The 18,357-nt window shown below is 39.2% G+C and overlaps 1 protein-coding gene across 1 annotated transcript in view; it reads right to left on the reverse strand.

Annotated features, from left to right (window-relative positions):
* Positions 1-18,357, reverse strand: part of ENTHD1 (ENTH domain containing 1) — a 147,505-nt gene that overhangs the window by 106,622 nt on the left and 22,526 nt on the right. The window contains exon 3 of the mRNA XM_004447832.3: positions 2,217-2,459. Coding sequence (XP_004447889.1) covers positions 2,217-2,459 — 243 coding nt within the window. The remainder of the gene's footprint in view (positions 1-2,216; positions 2,460-18,357) is intronic.

Raw genomic sequence — 18,357 nt, forward strand, 5'->3', positions numbered from 1 at the left:
GGCTTTTGTTTTGTTTGGATATTCTGTAGATATTCAAGTTTCCAATAGTAAATTCAATAACTATATGGTATAATAAAGGAGGGAAGAGGAGAGCAGAAAAGGAAGAATAAAAAGCAGAAAGGTAACAGAGAAGTAGAGAAAGGAGTAGAAGAACTCTGGGTGTCATAACTGGTTAATTTATTCTTGTTACTCCATTGTAAGTGTCAGTTTGAGAAAATGTCAGAATGAATCTCTGTTGTTTTTAGAGATTTATTTAAAAAGAAATACGTACCCTATAAAAAAGAAGAACCACTACTTTTAAAAGCATTTGGGTGGTAGTTTACCACAATAATTACAATGGCCACCTCTTTTACTGCTGTCTCCCCATTCCCCAGATACAAACTGAATGAACATTTGAAAACTTAGATGAGGAGTACTTTAATGATTTTTAGTAGGATTAGTTTGTGTTACTATTAGCATTATGTAATTTCCATACTTAACTGGCATGTGGAATTATCTATTCATATTGAATACCTTCAGCCCTTTTGGGATCTTTCAATGTATTACTTGAGAAAGCCAGAAGGGAAGACACCTCTAAAAAAACTGTAACTATAAGTTATTACTACTTTTCCCTTCACCCATAGCACAGATCCACATTGGTTTAGTTAACTTCAAGGTACCATTATCTAAGTCACATTTCTTTTCTTTTCTTCTTTTTTTTTTTTAAGATTTTTTATTTATTTTTCTCCTCACCCTTCTGGTTGTCTGCTCTCTGTGTCCATTCGCTGTGTGTTCTTCTGTGTCCACTTGAATTCTTGTCAGCAGCACTGGGAATCTGCGTCTCTCTTTGTTGTGTAATCTTGCTGTGTCAGCTCTCCCTGTCTGCGATGCCACTCCTGGGCAGGCTGTGCTTTTATCGCACGGGGTGGCTCTCCTTTCCAGGGCGCACACCTTGCGCGTGGGACTCCCCTACATGGGGAAACCCCTGCATGGCACAGCACTCCTTGCGCGCATCAGCACTGCACGTGGGCCAGCTCACCACAAGGGTCAGGAGGCCCTGGGTTTGAACCCTAGACCTCCCATGTGGTAGGCAGATGCTCCATCAGTTGAGCCAAATTGGCTTCCCTAAGTCACATTTCAAGAGTGATTTTGCTTCTTCAAACTGTCCATTTCTTTTTTTTTAAAGATTTATTTTTTATTTATTTCTCTCCCCTTTCCCCCAGTTGTCTGCTCTCTGTGTCCATTCGCTGTGTGTTCTTCTGTGACCGCTTCTATCCTTATCAGTGGCACCAGGAATCTGTGTTTCTTTTTGTTGCATCATCTTGTTGCGTCAGTTCTCCGTGTGTGCAGCGCCATTCTTGGGCAGGCTGCAGCTTCTTTCGTGCTGGGTGGCTCTCCTTACAGGGCACAATCCTTGCGCATGGGGCTCCCCTATGTGGGGGACACCCCTGCGTGGCACAGCACTCCTTGCACGCATCAGCACTGTGTGTGGGCCAGCTCCACATGGGTCAAGGAGGCCCAGGGTTTGAACCGCGGACCTCCCATGTGGTAGGGGGGACACCCTATCCTTTGGGCCAATTCTGCTTCCCAAACTGTCCATTTCTTATACACAATTTATTAACAGGGTTTATACTAGAGAAATTAGGGCAAAACGAAATTCCTTAATGTTTTAGAAAATCTGGCAGAAAAGAGATTTCCATTTTCCTGCTGATTTCTATTATAAAATTAGGAAAAACATCCCTTTTTTTAAAAAAAGACCAATAGGTTAGAGTTAAAGAGGAAAGCGTTTTGTAATATAAAGCTTTGTCCTGGAAGCATTTTTAGAGCCCTTTTAGAATCCTGAGGCACATTTTAGAACATTTCAATTTCTTGATTAGTAGGATCCAAAGTGCAAATGCACTTGTGCCTAGACCTCCAGTCTCAGAAGACAGCACTTCTTCCCATTCTAGTTATGATTAAAATCTTAAAATTGAATCCTAATGCCAAGAGTGTCAATAGTTAAATATTTTTCAAGCTTAAAAAACTTTTATTTGAATCCCAGATCATTGTATTCAGAAAATAGTCATTAAATTTTCTACTGAATATTCTTCTTTGTTCTTTATATTAAGTGTCTAAAATAATATTAGACTGATATACTAGTAATAACCTAAAATTAAAGCCCAATATTTTTATATCTTTTTTGTTTATATATATTTTATATACTCATTGCGTTTTAGACCAATATTCATTTTACGCACTTTTATTATGTAGCCATGCAACCTTAAAAAGTCTACGCTTGTTCTCTGAAGCAGGAATTTCTGGTGTGGGGGCAGAAGCACATGCTGTTGGTGAGTTACCTGTACCAGGTAATCTTTTAGGAAATGTCATAGAGTAGGAGGTACGCCGTCTAGTCCGACATGCTACTTCCCTCTCTTTATACAGCAATTGTTCATCCATCAGTAAAGTAATGACTTGCTTAGACTTTTCCCGAATATAATAACCTGAAAAATACATGAAATTTGCTTAGAAAAGGAAATGTAAATTTAAGCTACAATTTTTATTCCAAATGAAATTAAAAAAATGAAATTGTGAGCAAAGCAAAAAAAATCTGTAGCAAGTAGAGTAATCTAAGTTTCTTATATTTTAAGAACTAAATGAATCAATTATTAGCATATGATAAAATAGTATAATATATTGGCATTACATTTTTAACTTTATTTTAAATGTTATTGGATTTTCCTTTTAAAAGAATACATACTCTTAGCAATAAATCAAACATGATAGGCATACAAAGAAGAATTAGATCAAGATGTATTTACCTAGACTATGACCATGATATATGGTTAAAGATATAAAGCAATATGCATAGTATGATTCAAATCTATGAGAAGAGAGAAGTAATAGACAAGCATATAAAGAGTATACCCACACACTTAACATCTTTTGCCTTAGAGGGGTGGAACTAGGGTGGGACAAGAGAAGGGAGATCAATTGGCTTTCTGTAGACAATAGCATGCTATGAAAACAATGTAGTGCCATTAATAGAGGGATAGCACAGGATTCTGGTGATGGCTTGGCCCTTATCAGTCTGTTTGACTTTCAGCTTGTCATGTGGTCTGTCTGGGCCTGAGTTTCCTACTTACAAAATAGTATAAACTTTATCTGCTCAATCTAGTTCACAGGTATAAAAGAGCTCTGTAACCTATAACTCTTTATTCAAATATAAGGTGGTATTATCATTATTATTATTTTCAACCTTATTCCATGAGAAATGATAGAGGAAATCACTTACCACGACACAACGTGGGACCATTTCATATACACATCTAGTGTCTTCCTAAGCATTCTTCTAGAAATGAACTGAGAGTCCCTAAAGATCCCCCCATGCTTGTTTGGGGCTCCAAGTATGATGAATTAAAGTATTAACATTTTCCAACTATAATTTGCCAGCAGTGAAAGTAGTGAGAAATGGTCAATTTCAGGGTATATTTTGAAAACAGGTACCAACAATGTTCTCTAACTTCCTGTTATTTCATTAAGGATTGATATAGACAGTGAAACTTGCTCAAGTTTCCAAGATTTTTATTTTCAAGATTATGATTTCCATTTAATTTAATCTCAAATCTTAGTCATTTCTTTCTTCCAAATTGATATCCTAATTGCTTCAAATCCTATCATTCTAAACACCCTGAATTTCCCATGATTAATTAGCAGTTCATAACCAGAAAATCCCACAATGTCTGGGTTACCACTCAGAGTCACATGATAGATAGATATCTTGTGAATTTCATCCTCTCAGGACAATCTGACACTATCTTCTCCGCAGACATTTTACACAGTCTGGTCTTGAAGAGGTGAAAAACGTGTTTTCTCATTCTTTACTTTGGAAAGTCATCTCCTTCTACTTTCCCCTCCTCCCTCTACTCTAGCCAGCTTGGCCTCCTTTGTTCTGCAATCCCATACTCATCTCCATAGAGCCTTTTGCAGGCTGTTGCTTCTGCCAGAAACACTTTGCATGGCTAGATTCTTATTCATTCAGGCCATGTGACAGTTTGAAGCTTTTTGTGGATCCCAGAAAAGATGGTGTTCTTGAAGCTAATCCTTGGATTGGAGTGGATTTAGTTGGGGGCCTTTGATTGGATTGCTTCAGGGAGTTAGGACCCAGGGTGGGTCTTGGTCCTCTTGCTGGAGTCCTTTATGAATGGAGGACCGAAAACAGAGACACACAGAAAAAAGCAGCAGAGACAGAGAAACCCCAAGAGGCTGAGAGAGGGGGCCCAGACACTGGAGGCTGGAATCAGTGGGCCACAGAGGCACAGAAAGAGGCCCCCAAGTGGCTGAGAGAGATGCCCGCAGGAGACACAGCCATATGCCTGATTGCCCACAGCTAAGCTTAGGGTGGGAAACATCTCTTGATGCCTTGATTTGGACAGAGCCACCATTATGCCTTGCCATGTGCCTGATTGCCCACAGCCAACCTTTGGTGAAACATTATCTCTGATGATGCCTTGATGTGGACATTTGCAGAGCCTCACAACTATAAGCTTTTAACCTAATAAATCCCCATTATAAAAGCCTACACATTTCTGGTATATTGCTTCCAGCAGCATTTAGCAAACTAAAACAGGTCCCTAATGACCATCTTCTCTAAAATAGCCCCACCCTTGTCATTCTCTATTCCATTAGCCTGTTTTATTTTCACCTTGGCATTCATCACAACCAATATTATATACTGATTTATGTTTATTGTCTGTTTCCTCACCTAGAATATAAACTCCATGAGGGTATAGATGTTTCATTCACCCCTGTATATTTTATCTAGAAGAGTGTAAATACTCAAACATTTATTGAATGAATGAATCAATAAAGGAACAAATTCCCAAAAAGGCTCAAATTTTCTATTTGATATGGTACAAATAGAACCAGACTCACAAAAGATACTGAAAGCCAAGTTACCACTTAGCTGCCTGAGTAAGTTACTTGGCCTAAAACAACCTAATTAGAAAAGGTTAGAACTAAAAATTACAGGATAAATGTATAATATTCCATTTGAAGTCTGTGTGGCTTGGTGGGATTTGAGGGAGCTGTGATAGTTCTAAAGGTACAGGTAGGTACACCAAGCAGAAAGCCAGCTACAATGGTGGACGGCATCCTGACATATTGGGGCTGCTCCCTGAGGTGGCAGGTGGCAGCACCAGGAAGGTCAGGCCACTGCAGTTTACCCAAAACAAGGAAGAGTCACCCAGAGGTGAACTTTCAACTCCAGGTAGCCCTGGAGAGCTCTGCTGACTTTCTAGATATTAGACTACCAAACTGACTATATTCCAAAGCATCAGAGTTGAAAATTAGGAAATCTAAGAAGAACCTAATAAATCTGCCTCAAGGATGAGTTAAATAATAATAGTAATAATAGACTTATTGTGATTCTAGCAATGGAAGAACTGTTATCATGGATATGGAGGCAGTGGCCACTGGAGGTTCTGAGGGGAGGGAGAGGCAAAAGCAAGTTATAAAATAGGGGCATTTTCAGGACTTGGGTATTATCCTGAATGACACTGCAATGACAGATACAAGCCATTATGTATTGTTGTGGGAAACTGGCTTACCTGTCCTTATTGTAAATGTTACACCTATCCTGTAGATGTTGCAGTTGTTCCCTATTATTGTAAATGATGTTGCAGTTCTAATAGCAAAGAGCTGCTTAATAGTTTCCAATAAATATGAGGTGGAAACTAGGGTCAAGGCTCTCAGTTCCAGAAGCTGTGAGTTCCCTGGTCCCAGCTTTGTTTCCTCTCTTGTGTGTCTCTCTCTGACCCTTTATTTTGTAAAGCTCTGCGTTGCCTTCCCTTCAAGCCAACCTATTGTGAGCTGATTGCAGGAATATATCTTGTTATAACTTACAAAAATGTGCAGGAGAGAGTATAACCTACAATATAAACTATAAACCACACTTAGTGGCAATGATCCAAAATGTGTTCATCAACTGTAACAAATGTACCACACTAATGAAGGATGTTGTTAATGTGGGAGGGGTGGAGAGTGGGGCATATGGGAATCCCCTATATTTTTATGTAACATTTATGTAATCTAAGTATCTTTTTTAAAAAAAAATTTAAATAAATTTTTAAAAAAAGCATGGATTCTCTGAAATAAGAAATTAAACTATGCAACAGATCAATATCCAAGGGTATTATATAAGACACACCAAGAAGAAAAAGTTATTGGTTGAGATGCAGGTTAAAACAAAAATAGAGCAATATAGTTTTTAACTGTATAGAGAGAGTATTTTAATTGGACATCTTTTTAAGGTTGGTTCAAAAGGAATTTCAGTTTCAGACTGAATTTTAAATCATTATAAGTAGGTTCAAATACATCTTTATTAATCATAATAGGAACCTTACAATCAACACATTTTTGCCAATGAGAAATAAGTTTGTTTATTCCTGTGATGTAAAAATCTGTGCTTCAGGATTCAGTGAACTCTTGGAAAGCATTTTCTGCATTCTGCTGGTTGTGGAAGTGTTTCCCCTGCAAAAAGTTGTTGAGATGCTTGAAGAAGTGATAGTCAGTTGGCGAGAGGTCAGGTGAATATGGCAGATAAGCAAAACTTCATAGCCCAATTAGTTCAACTTTTGAAGTTTTGGTTGTATGATGTGTAGTCAGGCATTGTCTTGGAGAATTGGGCCCTTTCTTTTGACCAATGCTGGCTGCAGGCATTGCAGTTTTTGGTGCTTCTCATCAATCTGCTGAGCATACTTCTCAGATGTAATCATTTCACTGGGATTCAGAAAGCTGTAGTGGATCATACCAGCAACAGACTACCAAAGAGTGACCATGACCTTTTTTTGGTGCAAGTTTGACTTTGGGAAGAACTTTGAAACTTCTTCTTGGTCCAACCACTGAGTTGATCATCCCCAGTTGTCGCATGTCACAACCCAACCAAGAAATGATTTGTTGTTGTTGCGTAGAATAAGAGAAGGTGACACTTCAAAACAACACTTTTTTAAAAATTTTGGTCAGCTCATGAGGCACCTACTTAGAGCTTTTTCACCTTTCCAATTTGCTTCAAATGACGAACAACCATAGAATGGTTGACGTTGAGTTCTTTGGCAACTTCTAAGTAGTTGTAAGAGAATCAGCTTCAATGACTGCTTTCAATTGGTCGTTGCCAACTTCTGATGGCCAGCCACTACACTCCTCATCTTTAAGGCTCTTGTCTCCTTTGCAAAACTTCTTGAACCACCACTGTTCTGTACATTTGTTAGTTCATGGCCAAATGCTTTGTTGATGTTGTGAGTTGGCTCCGCTGCTTTACAACCCGTTTTGAACTCAAATAAGAAAATCACTCAAATTTGCTTTTTGTCTAACATCATTTCCATAGTATAAATATAAAATAAACAGCAAGTAATAAGTCATTAGAAAAAAAACAAAGTAAGAAATGTACATTAAAATGATGTATAGTAATAAAATTGAGAAATTGAGAGAGAAACAAACAAAAATGATGTATAGGGAAGCAGACTTGGCCCAGTGGTTAGAGCATCCGTCTACCACATGGGAGGTTCGCGGTTCAAACCCCGGGCCTCCTGGACCCGTGTGCAGCTGGCCCATGTGCAGTGCTGATGCACTCAATGAATGCCGTGCCACGCAGGAGTATCCCCATGCAGGGGAGCCCCATGCGCAAGGACTGCGCCCTATAAGGAGAGCCGCCCAGTGCGAAAGAAAGTGCAGCCTGCCCAGGAATGGCGCCACACATATGGAGAGCTGACACAACAAGATGACGCAACAAAAAGAAACACAGATTCCCGTGCCGCTGACAACAGAAGCAGACAAAGAAGACGCAGCAAATAGACACAGAGAACAGACAACTAGGGCGGGGGCAGAAGGGGAGAGAAATAAATAAATATATCTTTAAAAAATAAAATAAAATAAAATAAAATAAAATAAAATAAAATAAAATAAAATGATGTATAAATAACCACATTTATTTAACAATGTATGCCAATATCAAACAGCAAATTTCAACAATGCAAAATCACAACTACTTTTGCACCAACCTTAATAGTTAATAAGTGACAGAAACTCAGTGTGAACTGGCTAAGGCAAAAGTCAAGGGAAAACCAGTGGCTGTAATTGGGTCTCAGGAACTGATGAAGCAAAGAGGGGAAATCTCTCAGGACTCCTGTCCCCCTCCCATCCCTGCTTCTCATTGTGCCATGGTTTCATTTTCTCCTCTTGTTGATGGGCTTCTTCTCTGCACATGGATATGACTGTTGACAGCTTCAGACTCACTTCCCACATTCTGTCACCTGAGGAGCCTCCCTCTTCCTTCATTCAAAGTTGAAATACCCAGGAGAATGACTCTGATTGGCCCAGCTTGAAACAGTCACATGCCTATCACAAGGGCCAAAAAGGGAAATGCTGTAATTAGCAGCCCCTAAGAGAACAACACAGCGGGTAAGGGGAGGCTCGACATGACAAGAAGATGAGTGGAAAGTCCACAAGAGGAGTCCTGCCAAACACAAGGTGCAGGACAAGGACATACAAATCACTACAGCTACTATGCAGCAGCTCAATAGCCAAAGATATTCATTTATGCAGTTATTTAATCATTTCCTGAACACTTACATTTCAGGAGATGTTCTAAGTAGCAGGGGCACAGCTGAGAGAGAGACAAGGTCCCAGCACTCATGGCACTTATATTCTAGTGGGTTAAGACAGCTAATAATCATAAATAAACAAGGGGCTTTCAATAAAATAAGTGTTCTAAAGGAAATAAAGCTGAGTGATGTGCTTAAGATTGAGGATACAGTCAAGAAAAGTCACGTAAGTGACGTAAGAGCTACGTCTTGAAGCAGAAGAAAAAGTCAACCACAGAAAGACTTAAGGGCAGAGCACTGCCGGCAGAGGGAACAGAGAATGAAAAAATCCTGAAGCAGGAACAAGGTTGGGAGTAGAGAAGAAGTGAGAAAGTGGTAGGCAGGTGGAACTGGTCCGTCCCAAATGCAAACAACAGAAGGCAAATTGTGGGGAATTTTAAAACATTTAAAAGACAGATGATCTTTATTATCACCATGTGCTAACAATTCTAAACAATGTCTGTGATCAAATACTTTTTTCCCAAAAAAACTTTTCTTGATCCAAATTTAATTATGGAGTTTTAATAATTATTTTATAGATGTTCTTCAAATGAACACATTTTTATTACTTATCCTTTAATAAAGATTGTATTTTATATGAGTTAATTCAGAGAACTCCCACCTATAGTCAGTTCCCAGCACGCTCAGTTATACATAGCAAATGACAAAAGATGATGGTCTTTGTCAATTACAAAGAAGAAAATAGGGGAAGCGGATGTGGCTCAAGTGATAAGGCCACCACCTACCATATGGGAGGACCCGGGCTCGATCCCTGGGGCCTCCTGGTGAAAAAGGAGAGAAAGCCTACCTGTGTGGCGAGCCAGCACCCACATGGCAAGCCGAGTGCCCACGCACTGAGCCAAGTACCCATGTGGGTGCCTGTGTGGCAAGTCAAATGCATGAGTGCCCATGTGGCAAGCCAGTGCCCACACGGTGAGCCAGTGCCCGCGCAAGTGAGTCACACAGCAAGATGATGACGCAAAAAAGGAGAGACAAAGGGGAGGGTCAAGGTGAAGTGCAGCAGAGATCAGGAACTGAGGTGGCACAATTGACAGGGAACCTCTCTCCACATCAGAGGTCTCCGGTGTAAGGAAAGGGTTAAGTTTAATTTTCACAGAAAGGGAAAGCCAGAGCTGGCTCTGCAGTTGGAGGAGGGAGAGAAAGGAGTTCTAGTGACTTTACCACCAAGAATTTGAAAAATGGCGCCAAAGCAAGAGCAGGGCCAAAGCAAGGGCAGCCAATAGTGAGAAGCGAGGGTGGGGCCAATAGTGAAAGTGGCGACAAATTTGAAAAGCAGCACCGGAAGTGAAAGCAGTGCCTAGCCCGCCCAGCTCGACAGAATGTAGGGAATGGGGGTGTGGCAACTTGGAGCAGGAACTGAGTAAATTAGTTAGACATCTTGGATAGGCTGTAACCCCTGAGGTAAATACCCAATCAATGGGAAACAGGGGAGGGACCTGCATGTTAGGTTTAGGGTATAAATGTCAGTGTTTCTTGTTTGGGGCACTGGCCATTTTATCCAGGTCATGTGCGCATTCTTGCAAGATTGTTAATAAAATTCTTTTCTCCTCCACAATCAGGTGAGCATTCGTTCTCTTACAGGTGCAGCTTTCTTTCTAACACCAGGATCGAATCCTGGTGAGTCCCAGAGGAGAAAGACAAGAATACAAAAAGAGAAATGGATAATAGAAGATCACACAGAGAATGGACACAGACAGAAAAAAAACAAAACAAAAACAAAAAAAAACCCAGCAGGATGGGGGAGGGGAAGGGAAAGAAAAAAAAGAGGAAAATAGTAACTTTACAGTGGAGAAACCTGGCAGACACTACTTTAAAATCACCAGAAACAAACCATATCAAGTACTACCTGATAGGACAGACTGAGAAGAGCACAATATCACTTCTGTGATGTTGTTGCTAAAAAATGTACAGCCTGAATACAATTAGGAGGAGTAGTAGACAAACCCAGATTTGAGGAACATTATGCAAAATAACTGGTTAGTACTCCTAAAAGGTATCAAGTTTATGAAAGACAAAGAAAGACTGAAGAACTATCCCAGATTGTAGTAAACTAAGCAAACGAAACAACTGAATGTAACATGAGCTCCTGAATGGTATCCTGGGCCAGAAAAAGGGCACTACAGGAAAGTGGCAAAATTTGAATAAGACTAGTTAATACTAAACTTACCCTTATGTTTAGGACTTTTCTTAACACCATATGTATCTGTTCATATGAAAGAAACATTACAAGATTAAAATTAATTACAATTGCTTTGAATGTATTTGTAATATAAATGTAAACCTCAAAGGAAACAGGATGATTAGGCTAAGGATTAAAACAAAACAAAACTAAATCCTTGTAACATCTTCAGAGGAATAATTGAAGATATTTGATGCTTATATGCTTAAAACATATAGAGAAGGCTACAGAAATGGGAGCATTCAAAGAACAAAATAAGAGTTTTAGAAATTAAAAATATGATCACAGAAATGAAAAATTCAATAGGAGAATTGAAAGATAAAGTTGAAAAAATATCCCATGAAGTAATATTTTTTTAAAAAGGTGATGGAAAATACTAGAATCAAGGAAATTAGAAGACCAATAGGAGGTTCAATATCCAAATATTAATAATATGAGGTTTAGAAATAGAGAACAAAGAAATTGAAGGCAAGGAAATTATCAGAGAAATAATTTATAACAAATTTTCAGAATGGAAGGATATGCTTTTTAAGACTTCAAGGGCCCACAACATACCCAGCAAAAGGCATTTGGAGGGGAAAAAAAGACCCAAACCAAGGAACATTATCATGAAATTTAAGAATGCTGGAGACAAAGAAATTTTAAAGGTTCCATATACTGGTGATGAAGAGAAGATCTTAAAAGCTTCCAAGTAAGAAAAAAATAAATCATAGGAATTATATAGGCTTCAGACTTCTGAACAGCAACACTGGAAGTTAGAAGAGAATGGAGCAAAGCCTTTAGAATTAAGAAGGAGAAGGACTTCCAACCTAGGATTCTAAATCCAGGGAAGCAGAGTTGGCCCAACGGATAGGGCGTCCACCTACAACATGGGAGGTCCAGGTTCAAACCCTGGGTCTCCTTGACTGGTGTGGAGCTGGCCCACACGCAGTGCTGATGTGCACAAGGAGTGCCATGCCACTCAGGGGTGCCCCCACATGGGGGAGTCCCACACGCAAGGAGTGTGAATCGTAAGGAGAGCCACCGAACGCGAAAGAAAGTACAGCCTTCCCGGGAGTGGCGGCCACACACATGGAGAGCTGACGCAGCAAGATGATGCAACAAAAAGAGACAGATTCCCGGTGCCACTGATAATAGAAGAGGACACAGAAGAACACACAGCGAATGGACACAGAAAACAGACCACTGGGGTGGGGGGAGAAGGGGAGAGAAATTTAAATAATAATAATTAAAAAATAAATAAATCCACTCAAATACCTTCAAGTATGAGAATAGAATTCAGATGTTTTCTCAACAGCAAAAGTTTCAAAAAATTGACATCCCATACACCCTTTCTCAGGGAGCTTCTGGAGGATATACTTTATTAAAACAAGACAGTAAACCAAGAAGAGGAATAAATGGGTAGCTTCCAGGAAGCAGGATCCAACACAGGACAGAAGTGAGGAAAGGAAGATCTAGTAGGACAAAAATAAGGACTGATAGATTATCTGGTATATATGAAGTTACTGAGAGAATATTTACATTTATGGACAAGAAGGCTATCAATTTTACCTCCTAAATATCCTTCACATCTCTTCGTTTCTCTCTGTATCTATCATTATCACCATTTAATCATCTGAACGACTGGAAAATGGTCACTCACACTTAATCTTTCACTTTTCCAATCCTCCCTCCACAATGAGGCCATAATGACATTTTAAAACATAAATCATATAATTTCTTTGCTTTGAAAAATGCATGGCTTTCCAATGTTCATAGGATAAAAAAAAAAATCCTTAACATAAACCTACAGAGCCCTTCATGATCTGACCTCTCTTTTTTTTAAATTCTTTACCCATGCAAGCCTCCCTTGAACCCATGCACATACACCACCTTTATGTTAATAGAATATCTCCTCCAGGAGTCACAAAACAAATCTCAATAAATTTAAAAATATTGAAATCATACAGTGTATTTTCTCTAACTATAATGGAACGAAGTTAGAAATCAATAACAGAAGGAGAACTGGAAAATTCACAAATATGTGGAAATTAAACAATGTATTCTTAAATTACCAGTGGATCAAAGAGTAAATCACAAGGGAAATCAGGAAATCTCTGGAGGTGAATGAAAATGAAAATACAATGTATTAAAACTTATAGGATGTAGCAATGGCAGGGCCAAGAGGCAAATTTATAGCTCTGAATGCTTACATTCAAAAAGAAGAAAGATCTCAAATCAGAGATCTAACTCACAACTGGAGGATCTAGCAAAGGAAGGGCAAACTAAACTGTTGGAAACGGAGGCACAGTGGTCTCGCAAGAAGAGACGTGCTATTTCCATGGCTACACTTGCAACCTAGGGAATGCAGTAGTTGGGAGTTCCTGGCAAACAGGATGAAGCTGTTAAAGGCTGAGGGAAAGGATGAACACATACTTTTTGTGGTAAATAGAACATTTAGACTTTGTACCTTGAGATGGGATTTTTTTAATTCCTTAGACTATGAGTAATGCTGATGGTTAACTGCATGTTGCTGATTGTTCTCACGTGGACTGGGGTATATATAGAGCCCCTTGTGAACAATAAAGTTGTCTGATGAGTCTCTACTCACAGACCCCCTGATCCCAGCTCTCTTGTTCTCTCTCTCTTTCTCTCTCACTCTCCTTTTTCTCTATCTTTCAATCCTGATACCCTTCGGACCCAAATCTCCAACACTAAACCCAAAAGATGGAAGGAAATAAATTAGTGCAAATAAATGACAGAGAATAAAAAACAATAGAGAACAAAAGCAAAATTTGGTTCTGTTAAAACACTAATAGAACCAACAAACCTTTGACTAGACTGACAAAGAAAAAAAGACAGGACAAAAGCAACTAAAATGAGAAAAAAAGCGGGGGTGGGGGGTGGGGGGGGACGGGAACATTACTACTGACCCCACAGAAATAAAAAGGAAAATAAGATTCTATGAACAGCTGTATTCCAACAAATTAGATAACCTAGAAGAAATGGACAAATCCCTAGAAACAAACTAACTACATTCACTCAAAAAGAAACAGATCTCAACAGACTGATACCTAGGAAAGAGACTGAATCAGTCATCAAAACTCTCCCAACAAAGAAAAGCCCAGTCCAGATGGCTTCAGATGGGAATTTTATTAAACATTCCAAGAAGAATTAACACCAATGCTGCTCAAACACTTCCGAAAAACTGAAGGGGGAAAACACACTAATTCATTCTATAAGGCCAAGATCACCTTTAAACCAAACCCAGATAAAGATATCACACAAGGGAAGCAGACTTGGCCCAATGGATAGGGCGTCCACTTACCACATGGGAGGTCCGCAGTTCAAACCTGGGGACTCCTTGACCCGTGTGGAGCTGGCCCATGCTCAGTACTGATGCGCACAAGGAGTACCGTGCCATGCAGGGGTATCCCCCGCATAAGGGAGCCCCATGCACAAGGAATGCACCCCATAAGGAGAGCCACCCAGCATGAAAGAAAGTGCAGTCTGCCCAAGAATGGCGCCACACACACAGAGAGCTGACACAACAAGATGACACAACAAAAAAGAAAAACAGATTGCCGGTGCCACTGATAAGGATAGAAGTGGTTACAGAAGAACACACAGCAAATGGACACAGAGAGCAGACAACTGGGGGGGAGGGGGAAAAGGGGAGAGAAATTTTTAAAAAAATAAATAAATCTTTAAAAAAAAAGCTATCACATGAAAAGAAAATTACAAACATCCCTCATGAATATAGCCACAAAAATACTAAACGAAATACTAGCGAACCAAATATAAAATCACATTTTTTTTCAAAAAGCACATTAAAAGAATTATACACTGTATCAAATGGGATTTATCCCAGGCATGCAACATAAGAAAATCAATTAATGTAATATATCACATTAACAGAACAAAGGGGAAAAGCCCTATGATCATTTCAATAGACTCAGAAAATGCAGGTGACAAAACCCAGCACTGCTTTTTGATAAAAATTTTTAAAAATAATAATTAAAAAATTTTAAAAAGCATTTACAAGACTAGAAATAGAAGGAAACTTCCTCAACATGTTAAAGGGCATATATGAAAAAAAATAAAAATAAAAAATAAAGGGCATATATGAAAACCCAGAGCTAACATAATCAATTGTAAAAGATGGAAAGCTTCCCCCTTAAGATCAGGAATAAGACAAGGATGCCAACTGTCACCACTGTTATTCAGTATCATACTGGACATTCTAAACAGAGCCACTAGGCAAGAACAAGAAATAAAAGGCATCCAAGTATGGAAAGAAGAAGTAAAACCCTCCCCATTTGCAGATGCCATGGTCCTATGTACAGAAAATCCTGAAAAATCTAAATAAAGCTACTAGATCTAATTTTTTAAATTCAACAAAGTAGAAGACTACAAGATCAATACACAAAAATCAGTATTATTTCTTACCTATACACTAGTAATGAGCAATCTGAGAAGGAAATCAAAAAAAAAAATTCTATTTACAATAGTAACTAAAAGAATCAAATACCCAGGAATAAATCTAACCAAGGAGACATACATAGAAAACTACAAAACTTTGCTAAAAGAAATCAAAGAAGACCAAAAAAAAAAAAAAAAGGACATTATGAGTTCATGGATTGGAAGACTAAATATTTTTATGTCAATTTTATCTAATGCAATTTACACATTCATTGCAATCCCAATCAAAATTCCAACAGAAGCTTCTTTTGCAGAAATGGAAAAGCCAATCATCCAACTGATATGCAAGGATAAGGGGCCCTGAATGGCCAAAACCATCTTGAAATAGAAGAACGAAGTTGGAGGATTCACATTACCCAATCTTAAAACTTACTACAGGGAAGCAGACGTGGCTCAACTGACAGAGTATACACCTACCATATAGGAGGTCCAGGGTTTAATACCCAGGGCCTCCTGACTTGTGTGGTAAGCTGGCCCATGCACAGTGCTGCCGCACACAAGGAGTGCTGTGCCAAAAAGCACATGAAAAGATGCTAAACATCATTAGCCCTTAGGGAAATGCAAATCAAAACCATAATGAGATACCACTTCACACCACTAGAATAGCTACTATTTTAAAACTGACAATTACAAGTGTTGGAGTGGATGTGAAGAAATAGGAACATTCATTCATTGCTGGTAGGAATGTAAAATAGTGCAGCTGCTGTGGAATTCAGTTTAGCAGTTCCCAGAAAGTTAAGTATAGAATTACCGTATGATCTGGCAATCCTACTCCTAGGTAAATACCCAAACGAACTGAAAGCAGGGACTCAAACATATCTGCACACCAGTGTTTATAACAGCATTTTTCACAAATGCCCAAAGATGGAAGCAACCCAAGTGTCTATCAGCTGAAGAATGGATAAACCGGGAAACGGACTTTGGCCCAGTGGTTAGGGCGTCCGTCTACCACATGGGAGGCCCGCGGTTCAAGCCCCGGGCCTCCTTGACCCGTGTGGAGCTGGCCAGGCAGCAGTGCTGATGCGCGCAAGGAGTGCCCTGCCACGCAGGGGTGTCCCCCGCGTAGGGGAGCCCCACGCCCAAGGAGTGCACCCATAAGGAGAGCCGCCCAGCGCAAAGGAGGGAGCAGCCTGCTGAGGAATGGTGCCGCCCACACTTCCCGTGCTGCTGACGACAACAGTAGCGGACAAAGAAACAAGACACAGCAAAAAGACACAGAAAACAGACAACCAGGGGAGGGGAGGGGAATTAAATAAATAAAAATAAATCTTTAAAAAAAAAAAAAAAAGAATGGATAAACAAAATGTGGTGTATACACACAAAGGAATATCAGTCAGATATAAAAAGGAATGAAGCTCTAATACATAACATGGATGAAGCCTGAAGACATCATGGTGAGTGAAATAAGTTAAACACAACAGGACAAATATTGTATGAGCTCGCTGATAAGAAATAATTAGAATAAGTAAACTCATAGAATCTAGAATATAGGTTACTAGGGGCTGGGCTGGGCTGGGGGCAGTTAATGCCTAACTTGTACAAAATTTCTGTTTGTGTTGATTGTAAAGTTTTGGAAATAGATGGTGGTGATGGTGGCACAACACTGTTAATGTAATTAACAGCAATGAATCATATATGTGAATGTTGTTAAAATGGGAAATTTTAGGTTGCATATATGCTACTAGAATTAAAATTAAAAAGATAAAACAAAGAACTATACAACACAGTGAACTCTGTTGTAAACGACAGACTGTAGTTAACAGTACAATTATAAAAATATTCTTTCATGAATTGTAACAAATGTACCACATTAATACAAGGTGTTAATAGGGTGATGTATGGGAAAAAATACACCCTAATGTAATCTATGGTTAACAGTGCAATTATAATATTCTTTCATCAGTTGTAACAAAGATACCATACTAATGCAAAGTGTTAATAACAGGGGGTGGTATATGGGAACACTATTTTTTACAAGGTTTTCTGTAAACCTACATCTTCTCTTAAAAAAAAAAAAAAAAAAAAAAGCCAAAGAACACTACGGTAAACCTTCCATCCAAGTTCCATTTTGGGCCTACAGTAGCACACTAGCCATTCAGTCAGCCCATCAGTCATATAAATCGGCAAACATTTATTCAATACCTCTACCATACCAAGCGAAGGAAAAGAGATTAAAACAGAGGAATCTCTACCCTCCCTACACAAAAGGCTATCCCAAATAATCAACTATTTTAAGTATATAACTTTGTTTAAACTCACAGGAATATAACCTTTAACCATAAGGCTTAGGATGAACCAAAGCCAGATCTCTCACCTTTGATTTAACAGGTTAAGTTCTTAGCACAAGATACTCAAACTGTAGTGGTAAACGGGAGGAGGGTAGACGATTGGCAACAGCCACCCCTCAGCTTTGGGGGACACACAGAGACAGCCTATACATAAATCAGCCATGGATATAAATGGGAAGTACCTAATTTAATTAAGTGAGCAATGATGACACTGAAAAGCTAAAATGACAGCAATGTTAACTGTAGTAAAATAACTTTTAGAACATAACTTTTTAACATTGAAATTAGTCTTTTAAATGTGCTTCTTTTTAAAAAACTATACCGTTTTGGGAGGCGGATATGGCTCAATGGATAGAGCTTCTGCCTACCATATAGGAGGTCCAGGGTTCAATACCCAGGGCCTCCTGGCCCATGTGGCAAGTTGACCCACATGGAGTGCTGGCCCACACGGAGTGCTGGCCCATGCAGAGAGCTGAAGCAGCAAGATGATGCAACAAAAAGAGACACAGAGGAGAAACAATAAGAGATGCAGCAGACCAGGGAGCTGAGGTGGCACAAGAGAATGACTGCCACTCCAGAAGATCCCAGGATCAGTTCCTGGAGCCACCTAATGAGAATACAAGCAGACACAGAAGAACACAGAGCGAATGAACACAGAGACCAGACAATGGAGGAAGGGGGGAGAAATAAATAAGCAAACCTTTTTAAAAAAATTTTAGATGCGTGTGTGTATATAAAATGGCCTATTTAAATAAAATTAACTGCAATTTCATGGCTCACCTAATAGCACATAAACCTATAATGCACACATTTC

The sequence above is a fragment of the Dasypus novemcinctus genome, chromosome 12 (genome assembly GCF_030445035.2).
Source record: "Dasypus novemcinctus isolate mDasNov1 chromosome 12, mDasNov1.1.hap2, whole genome shotgun sequence".
In the NCBI taxonomy this organism is placed as follows: Eukaryota; Metazoa; Chordata; class Mammalia; order Cingulata; family Dasypodidae; genus Dasypus; species Dasypus novemcinctus.